Below are 10,459 nucleotides of genomic sequence, written 5' to 3' on the forward strand. Positions count from 1 at the left end.
ACATGTAGACTGGTTGGGCGAACTCCCATGCACCCTCAAGGACCCTGCTAAGAGTATAGAGCTGGTCCAGTGTTCCACGGCCAGGACGAAAACCACACTGCTCTTCCTGAATCCGAGGTTCAACTATCCGACGGACCCTCCTCTCCAGAAGCACCGAATAGACCTTACCAGGGAGGCTTAAGAGTGTGATCCCTCTGTAGTTGGAACACACCCTCCGGTCCCCCTTTTTGAATAAGGGGACCACCACCCCGGTATGCCAATCCAGGGAAACTGCCCCCAATGTCCACGCAATATTGCAGAGTTGCGTTAACCAACACAACCCTACAACATCCAGAGCCTTAAGAAACTCCGGACGAATCTCATCCACCCCCGGAGCCTTGCCACCAAGGAACTTTTCAACCACCTCGGTGAAATGGATTTTGACAACAACAGAACAAAAAAAAAACGTAATGCTGGACTAATAGATTCAAAGTAAAAAGAAAGGATCTAAACTGAAGCAAAAGTAAAGACTTAATATGACTTTAAAAGATTTGTCAGGAAAGCCCTTGCAAAACAAATAAATACAATAAAATGTTAATTTACTGATGAAATAATTAAAGGAGATTGGCTGTTCTCTCCTGATTGTGCATTCCTTTGCCCAACTTGACATAAAGCGAACAACTTTAGTGAACATCAGACACAAAGATGAAATTCAAAATAAAAGCTTGTGATGATTTACCTTACCAACCAGTGGATGGTGACAAAGGGAATTTATCTACATATGTCATGACAATTATATATGGAATAAAATGTTGTTATTAGCCCAGTTTGTTTTCTTTACTGACCAATGCAACACTCATCCAGTAGGTAGTGGTATCGCACCTACAGGCTGTCCACCAGCTGTCAATGAACCCAAATGAAGAAAAAAAAGAACAGATAAAAAATACTGCAAGACCCCAATATGTTAACTGACTAACTGATTTGTTTCAAATGTCTCTGAAGTTATAATGTTTGTGTCTCTAAAGTTTTAGTGTTGTTTAACTCATTAAACATATTTTCAACAGCTCTGTCTTCTTTTGAGGGCCAAGTGTCCTTTAATCCAGTCGTGTCCTGTTCAAATCAGGGAAAAATTTAAATTATTCCATGCTTCAGTGACAAACAAAGTGCTGCATTTGATAAACAGATAGTGTTTGTGCACTATGGTTGTGTTTCTGTGAATTTAGCCAACTGAAAACTTGCTCAGATCCTCACTTTGTTTTTATTTAAATTGAACGGGAACATGAAAAATAGTTAAGTCGAGACAAATTTATTTATATAGCACTTTTCAGCAACAAGGCAATACTAAGTTTTTTACAACATTTTACACAAAAATACAAAGTCAAAACACACAATAATATCTAAAATATGAACTGGGATAATCTAAATGAAATCTAAGATAATATAAATAAAATCATGAAACTAGACATCTAAATAAAAAACAAGATAAAATGAGGAAAAACAAACTAAGATATAATGAAAGCTAAGAGAATTAAACTGAACTAGGATTTAAAAACCTCAGGTGATCAGACATGATAAAAACTAAACTAAAGGTACTGAAAGGCTAACTAAGAATACCAAAGGCCAGCTAAGAGTTAAATACATTTTAATGAAAGCCCAACNCCAGCTGTTCAAGGCCGACTCAGTGGAGCCAGATTCAGATATTAGAATTGTTTTTAGGTCAGGCTGACGGTGGCATTTAATGTCAACCTTAAAAAGTCTTACTGGGACATCTCAATAGCAAATCCAAACATCCAAATTAGAGTGGTCACTTCTGCCGGGCCGAGCCACTAGGGCAGCGCTAAAGAGCCGCATGCAGCTCTTGAGCCACCTGTTGCTGACCCCTGTCTTAGTGATAGAGAGCACCTTATAATCTTTGGTGATGGACAGCTTCATCATTGTCTAAACTAATAAGTCATGCATGTGTAAAAGACATGGATCGATAACTGGTTTCAAGGTATACCATGGGATTAAAAAAATTGTAGTTTTGACATTGAGATTTTTTAATCACAATGTCAAAACCACTAATGTATTCTGTTGTACCATTCCTAGGGTTTAAATACCTCTTAATAAGTGTAACAAAACAAACAAATCATAAACAAAAAAACAACAATAACGTTAGGAAGTTAGGTTAGCTCAGATGTTAGCCTTAGCTTGGTTTATTCTTGTCACTCTTAGGGCTCTGAAACAGATTGAGGACCCTGAATTTCACGTAAAAAAAACTTGAAGGACAATGTACTTTAGGTTTAAGGGGATTTATTTGCAAATTTACATATAAACAAATCACCAAATGCATTACTGATGAACGATTCTAGTAGCTTTATGGCAAAAGGGTGATTGATGGATCATAGAAATTATGCTCAGATGATAAATATGAAGCAATTACTCTGTTTAAACTATTAAAATGGGACGAGAATAGATGGAAGCTAACTATTTAGTTAAAAAATAAAATAAGTATTGTCATACTAATTAGTGTGACTGTTATCAGCCCCAGAAAATTCCTAAAATTAAGTTACTAAAGACACAAACTACAGCCACATTGCAAAGAAACTGAGCACCTGGACTCTTCTATTACAAAGCCATGCTGGTGTAATGAATGCAGTTTAGCAAAAAAAAAAAAAATCTTTGTTCTTTTTTCCATTGATAGTGCCTTCCCAGATGTGTGAGCTGCCCTTGTCAGAGGCACTAATGCACCCCCACACCATCAAAGAGGCAGGTTTTTGAGCTGTGCGTTGATAACAGGCTGGATGGTTCCTCTCCTCTTTCGTACAGAGGATGTGACATACAAAAAAGAATTTCAACTTTGGATTCATCTGACCACAGGACAGTTTCCCACTTTGCCTCAATTCATTTTAAATTAACTTTGGTCCAGAGAGGACAGCTTTTGTGTTTTAGGTGTTTTTCTGAGTTAACTTTCCCTTCTAATTAGTCTTTTCTTCCGTAGGTAGCTTTTTCTCCCTCAGTTGTCTGCCTCTTTCGTGCATATCTGTTCCCAGTTCCAATTAGCCCAGGTGTTGCTTTTCATTCCCCCTTTATGTACTCCCTCTGTTTCCATCCTCGGTGTGCAAGCATGTTATACGCTCACTGTGTGTTTATTTCTAGTTAGTCCTGCAGCTTGAGCTTTTTCCCTACATATTTGCTGAAGTATAGTTGTCTGGCGAGCTCCTGTGTTATATAATAAATAGAAGATTTCTTGGTTCCTGAAACTCTGTGTTGAGTCTGCATTCATCTTAACACACTTAACACTTTCTAAATTGGGTTTTTATTTAACATTCAGTATTTTAAGGAGAGAAGATGTTTACATGTTTACAGAGTTAAATACATTTTCATGAATAATAAACTGTAGTCAACAAATCACTAAAAAGAAAGGCTTCTGATCCACCACGTACAGTGCTATTTTGTTTTGAATGTACATCCAGTTAGGTAAAGCAAACCAGGCATGTAAGCTATTTAGTAAGAAAAGGCTAGTCATTGTCATTTATTGGAATAAGTAAGCCTTACAAACAAAGTCTCACAGTAAAAACAAGGCAGCTGGCTTAAAAAAAACATTAATCCAGAGGGAACAATTGCAGCGATTATAATAGCTTTCCTAAACAAGGGAGAACAAGTTGAAATATGACACCAGTGGCTTTCAGTAGTTTTAAGGTATCTTGTAACAGAAGAAGTTTCTTCTCTTTCTGCAGTCTCTTGTTCCAAATAATGCTTTGCTGTTCTTCTCCAGGACACCACACCTACCAGCTGGGCAGCTTGAAATGTCCTGGTACTGCATCAATTCGCCACCTACCCAAAACCACTTATCACCCAGGTATCTCAAGCCTGTCCACACCTGCCAACATTTAGAGGAGAGATCCACATGAACACAGAGGCAGAGCTAGTCAAACACCAACATGGTGTAGAAATCTGACCCACCTCATCAGTGGTGGCCTCCTGGGCTCGCTCTCGTGCATAGTTGTGATCATCATCAGTGATTAATGTGGCCAGGTCATATCCATCCTTCCAGTACATAATGGCCGGATTTGCTGTGTCCTCTCCCCCCAGAGATCTGCAGTGTTCTAACGCCTCCTCCCATGTTTTATTCTCCTTCACCAGAACCAGCTTTTCATTAATACACATGATTTTGCGATTTTGATCACACGCAACATTTATCCATTTGCTGGTCCCAGAATACTTAAAGCCACAGTGTTCGTAATCTTGTGGTTCTGTAAGAAACAGGATTAGCGATAAAGATTCTTGGATAAAATCTGTGCATCAGTATCCATTCATTCATTTTCTTTACCCCCTTTTTCCTTTTCAGGTCACAGGGGAGTTGAAACACATCTCCAGTGGTTATTCTGCAAGAGGTGGGGTACCCCCTGGACAAATCACAAGGCCACATAGAGAGAAACGCATATTTTACATACCCCCATTGAGCCATTATGCACTCCACTGTAGAAGATTCTTTGTTTTTAATAAGTTTTATTTACATAACTGTTTGTTACAAAGATAAGGCAATTATGATTATGGTAAAAAAAACAGGGGTTTTCAAATTTTATATTGAAAGGTCAAACATTATATTGAAAGGTCCACATCCTCAAGACAGTGGGGAACTACCCAGGTGAGAGAGGACTCCAGAGGCAGATGTGGGGTATGGGTAGGACAAGTGAGCTGCAGTTCTGGCTGTTGCTGAGGCAAAGGCTTGGGTGTGGGAGGACTTTACTAAGATTTTAGATAGACTTGATCCACTTCAATAAGATTCTGGCAAATTGTCAGGCAGCTGAGGTGGGGGAAGCTGTGCTTTACCAACACTGTTTATAGTGGAGGTGGGGTGCAGTTGACCTCAACCATTGATGTTGTTGGACGGTGAAAAAATTACTTTAAGGACCTTCTCAATCTCACAAGCATATCTTTCATGAAAGAAACTGAGTCTGGAGACTACAGGGTTGGTCTGTTCATAGCCAGGGCTTAAGTCATTTGCCCCTTTTCCATGGACCCTAACGGTCCCAGCTCCACTCTACTCGGCTCACTTTGCGAGCATTTCCACGGGACTTTTTCAAGACCAGCCCCGGCAATTTTTGGCCCTGCTTCAAAGCAGGGTCCAACCGGGCGGCCCTGCTTTTGTGGGTGACGCAAGCTAGCTCCTGTTCACTCATTGGTCGTGGGTGTGGTCAGATTAAAGCGTAAGAAGAGTGAAGAAAACACCGATAGACAATTTTGGAATGATACCGAAGTAATAGGACTATAAACAACAGCGTTAGCCCACCCTGCAATGTTTGTCCCCCAGGCGCTGTAAAGCCTAAAATGTGCGGTGGATAACAGCTGTCGGACTCCGTGCAACAATCGTAGCATCCAGAGCTTTTCTCAGACCCTCCAGGATTTTGCGATGTTGCGATCGCAACTATTAATGCAAAATCAAGCAAACCCCACGAAATCGCAACTTTGTGCAACTTTGCCCAAAACACCGCAACTTTCCCGCAACTTTAACCAAAATAACCCCAAATAACTCACGAAGAAGAGATGTGACGTCACATCCTGTCAACATCAGAATGCTGGGAGCGTGCAGGAGCAGCGACCAAAGCCAAAATGTGTGCTAATGCTTCACATTTGCCCACAAAGATTTCAGCAAAACACCGCACTGAAGTTAGTTTTAAGTTGGATATTGGATATTCGCGCTCCGCGGAGTTAGCGGCGTCTAGGTCACGGCTGACTTAGCCGTCCCTAAGTGAACCACCGCGCGTGAGAGAAGGGGCCGGCAGAGAATGGCTGGCCGACATTAGCGCTCCTGTTTCGGGTCAGCCGTGAGCTAGACGCCGCTAACTCCGCGGAGGGCGAATATCCAATATCCAACTTAAAACTAACTTAACTGCAGTCACAAACCAGTTTCCTCCCCAGCTGCACGAGAGTGGGGGGAAGCTGTTTTGCATGTCCTGCAGTGTAATAAAACAAACACATCGACAAACACTTTGTGTCTGCACAATCCAGAAATGGTCATGAATGTCAGTTTATAAGCTATCAAAGTTCTCAAATAAAGCACCTTTTGAGAATGTCAATGTTTGTTGCGAATTATCTTACAAAACTAGTAAGTATTTTTGGTTTATATATTAAAAGTTATGGTTTTTATTGATTTTAGTAAAAAAAAAAAAATCGCAACTTTTCATTGCAACTTTTAGGAAAATGCCTCGTGAAATCAGGCATTTTAGCCCGCAACAATCACAAAAAATGCCCACGAAATCCTAGAGGGACTGTTTTCTTCCACTGCGCCTCTCTTCCTGAAGTCTCAGGAAAATCCCCACAAGCTTAAAAAACAGCAACAACACAGGGCCAAAGTTGTCCATAGCTCTTCCGTTGTTTACACAAATGCGGTAGCACGCGGTGCGGCTTTGGACCCCGCCTCCCCCCTCCCACCAACACAAGGAGGCGTTCCTCTGCTACCGAGCAGACTGGTGGGTGGAAACGCGATGCATTGTTTACAGAGTCGAGCAGAGTAGAGTGGAGTGGAGCGGGGCTGCTCAAGTAGAGTCAATGGAAAAGGGGCAATTGAGGTAGCTCCACAACATCAGGACTCCAGGGTTGGATGAGGTCCACCCTGAGTTCCTGAAGGCTCTGGATGTTGCTGTTCTTTCTTGGTTGACACACCATTGCAACGTCGCCTGGACAATGGGGCAGTGCCACTGGATTGGCAGACTGGAGTGGTGATTCTGGAGGGTGTGTTTCAACTATAGTGGAGTCACACTCTGGTTATGATTACACCCCAGGTACAGGAGGAACAATATGGGTTCACTCCTGGCCGTAAAACACTTGACCAGCTCTTTACCCTTGCTAAGGTTTTTAAGGGGGCATGGGAGTTTTCCCAATCAGTCTACATGTGTTTTGTGGACTTGGAGAAGGCATTCATTCCTCAGGGTACTCTGTGGGGTGTTTGGAGTGAGGTGATATCTCAAGTTGAGGAGTTTAAGCATCTCATGGTTTTGTTCTTGAATTTGGGAAGTTTAGACTGCAAAATACACAGACAGATTGGTGTAACTTCCACAGTATTGCATACTCTGTCTTGGTTTGTTTTAGTGAAAAGGGAGCTGAGCTGCAAGTCAAAGCTCTCTGTTTACCAGTCAATTCCTATTATCTTCTATGGTCACAAACTCTGGGTGGTGATGCAAAGAATGAGACTGCAGATACAGGTAATCAAAATTATTTTTTTCTGCTAGCTAGGCTCTCTCTTAGAGATAGGGTGAGAGATTTGACTATCTGGGAGAGACTCTGAGTAAAGCTATTGCTCATCCACATTGAGAGTAGACGAGGTGCTTTGGGCATCTGGTAAGGATGCCTCCTGGACATCTCCCTAGAGAGGTGTTCCGGGCATGTCGTACTGGGAGGAGCCCCTGGGGAAGACATACTAGACAGATTATGTCTCTTGGCTTAAAATGTCTCTTTAAATCCTCCTAGAAGAGCTGGAAAAGGTGGCTGTGGAAATAGATGTCTGGGCCTCCCAGCTCAAGCTGCTGCCTCCGTGACCCGACTCCGGAACAAGCGGCAAATAATAAATGAATGTATGGTTCACATTTGATTTTTGTAGGTAAGGTCAAAGATCTGAAACAACTAGCATCCTTTTGTTAATTTTGTTTAGAAATTGCATTCAAAAGAATTTGCCTATAATTGTTTGCCTGTAAACCTAAGCCATTCTAACTTTTGACAGTAAAGTTGAATTTGTACTGTAGTCTAAGAAGAAATTTAAATATGATTAACTTAATTACTTTTCATGTCTCAATAAAAAATTGCTTTGTTTTCACACAAAAATAAACATTTTAAAGTAGAGGCACTCAGACAGTTCAAACCTCCACCAAGGCCATAGGGTCATTAAAAAAACTGTAGGATCTGGATCATGAACCAGATCACCCCTAAAATTTAATCACTTGTTTTCTGTGACACCCCTAACATTTCCTGAATTTTTTTTTGTATCAAAAAATGTTCATTAGCTTTTTAGTAATCTTGCTAACAGACAGAGAGATGGACAAACAAACCAACACTTGGACCCAGAATGCAGACTGACAAGAACTCAAAAAGAAACATATTTGTTAATAAGAAAACAAAGGCTGTTGTGGCTGCAAAAACAAAAAAACTTCAAAACATAAACTTCAGGGAATCATGAAGAGAAACTAGGAAAAACTAGATAGTGTTCCTGCACTGTCTGCACTAGTGAGTAATAGAAGCTGAGGAACAGGTTATATGTACTGAGCGTGATGAGTAAGTGGACACAGGTGTCTGATTACCAACTGGGGACAGGTGCAGATGGGTGTGGCAGGCTGACACAGGGGACCTAGAGGGCACAGGGAGCAATCTGCACAAGAACTAACAATATTAAAGATGAAAACACAAGGAACTTACTTAACAGAAGGATCAAAACAGAAACATAAATGAAAATAAACCTAGGACTAAAGATTATTCAAAAAACTCAAATCCTGACAACACTACTGAAAACAAAACCTTTTTTGGCAGAGGTAATAAAATTAACTTAAAGGCCACAAGAGAAAAACTACAGATGTCTTGAGACTGTTAAAATACAAGATAACCTAACGTGAATCAGTGTGTAAAATAACACCGTCTGCCTTCAGTGAGCTTGGCGCAAAAGGTGTCAGACAGAATAACTGACTTAACTGTTTATTTATCAAAGGGCTATGGTAAGAGCTTTTACCACATTTATTGCTAAAAATAATACTCACCAAAAATTTGGTGAGGACAAAATAAATGTAGATTTCTTTGTTCACTCATCTTTGAACACTGTTTTGTAAGTCTACCTTTCTTTTTTTTGCACATTTAAATAACTCCATGGTAATATAACAGAACACTTTCTTCTCTGCTGCCTTCAGTTCTGATAATGACACCAACAAAGAACATAGCTGCAACCCCCCACCCCCACCCCCCTAGTTTACACAGCAGCGGGCAAACAGACTTGAAGAGTTGTAGGGTTTATTGGTGTTATTGCAACCTACACTGTGCATTTACTGTTAGAAGTTAAAGCTCTTGCATCTATTTTTCCACTGTCTCAGCCAAGAGCTTCACTTCTCACACCATGCATATGGACACAGGCTTGTTTTGACCCTCACTCGCCCTGTTCTCTCCCTCTTTCATGTTATTGTATTTTAATGCAATGCGATACAGCATGTGGACTAGGGTCTGGACTGACTTGTTGTTTTGTCCTAATCTGGGCTGAAGTCCAGACTTGTAGAATTGCTGGTATATAATAATCTTGATAATGAAATAAAGCACAGCTTGATGCTGTGCAGGGTTGTATACATGCAGGGATATATGTGTTAAGTGTGCAGAAATGTGAAATGGTAACAGATTTGTAATCTAGTAGTATAATATGGCATTCACTTTGGACAAAAAGGTAATGAATTTGTATGAGATGATAACTGCAGTGTAAAAGGTTAGGGTATGATTTGACAGAGATACAAATTGACCAGTGTCCCATACAATGCATTGAGTATTTTACAATATATTACCGCATTACATTAGGTCAGTTAATACTGCTTACCATTATCAGCCCAGCTAAAGAAAGTTGCACTCTCATCTCCACTCGACCATTTCCATTGACTGTTTTTATCCACTCGATACAATCCTAACCAGCCTTTCATACTAGTAAAAGCCTGATTTTCAGTTTCGTCTTTGATAGTGACCAAATCAATGTGCTTCTTCCTGCAAAATGATTGAGCTTCATTCCAAGTTGTCGAATTTTCATAAGAAATAAAGCTGACAGGTCTGAGACTTGATTGCTGTGCAGAGACCGGAGGAAGAATGAGCAGAAGGCAAACCAAGATGCAGATGTTCCTCATCATGTTTGTAGAAAAGGACTTCCAAAATACCTGTGATCACATCAATATTTTTATTAAATATCAATTTCCATAAAATATGCAACATCAAGCCCAAATTTGGTCTAAATATGATCAAATTAGTTTTCTTTTCTAGGAGGTGGCAAAAAGGTTTTCATTTTTTTTTCTAATTTCAGAAAAAAAGAATAATCTTGAGACTAATTTTTTAAGTCTGACACTAAAAAACTTTTTCTTGATTTGAAGATATGTAAAAAATATGTATTACTATTATTTTTATTGATAATAACATGCAAACTCCACGCAGAAAGGCCAGGAGGCGAACCTGCAACCTTCACACTGTTAGGCGACACCTCTAACCACTGCCCTGCTGTGCAACCTTAAAGCTAACCATAATAATATATTTTTGCTTTTGTAATTTATTTATATCAGACTTGGAGTCCAAAAACGTCCCCCCTGCTAGAAATTAGTGCCATGTGATCAATAATCCTGCTGTTTTGTCTGCAACCTGCTCTGCAAAGTGCAACACAAAACTGTTTGGCCTGAACAAAATCCAAAGCCTCACTTATAATTCTTCATTTACTTTTCCTTTTTATACACAGGTTTACTTTGCACCTGTTTACATTTCATTTCATTTTGCATTTTTA

At 40.1% G+C, this 10,459-nt stretch overlaps 1 protein-coding gene across 1 annotated transcript; it reads right to left on the minus strand.

Annotated features, from left to right (window-relative positions):
• Positions 1 to 2,276: 2,276 nt before the first annotated feature.
• On the minus strand, positions 2,277 to 9,841 carry LOC112451168 (secretory phospholipase A2 receptor-like). The gene is made up of 3 exons (XM_025009573.2): positions 9,521 to 9,841; positions 3,925 to 4,214; positions 2,277 to 3,841 (listed from the first exon to the last, which is right to left on the minus strand). The coding sequence occupies exons 1-3, from the start codon at positions 9,819 to 9,821 to the stop codon at positions 3,656 to 3,658; spliced, it is 777 nt and encodes a 258-aa protein (XP_024865341.1). The 5' UTR covers positions 9,822 to 9,841; the 3' UTR covers positions 2,277 to 3,655.
• Between the last annotated feature and the right edge of the window lie 618 nt (positions 9,842 to 10,459).

This window comes from Kryptolebias marmoratus, linkage group LG12, assembly GCF_001649575.2.
Source record: "Kryptolebias marmoratus isolate JLee-2015 linkage group LG12, ASM164957v2, whole genome shotgun sequence".
Taxonomy (NCBI): Eukaryota; Metazoa; Chordata; class Actinopteri; order Cyprinodontiformes; family Rivulidae; genus Kryptolebias; species Kryptolebias marmoratus.

Bases quoted from the DNA above. Each gene is read 5' to 3' on its own strand.
- LOC112451168 (XM_025009573.2), bottom strand. From the start codon at position 9,821: ATGATGAGGAACATCTGCATCTTGGTTTGCCTTCTGCTCATTCTTCCT. The intron at 4,215-9,520 runs GTAAGCAGTATT...TGTTTCTTACAG, and splicing joins CTTTAGCTGGGCTGATAATG to AACCACAAGATTACGAACAC. The intron at 3,842-3,924 runs GTGGGTCAGATT...AAATGTTGGCAG, and splicing joins AGGAGGCCACCACTGATGAG to GTGTGGACAGGCTTGAGATA.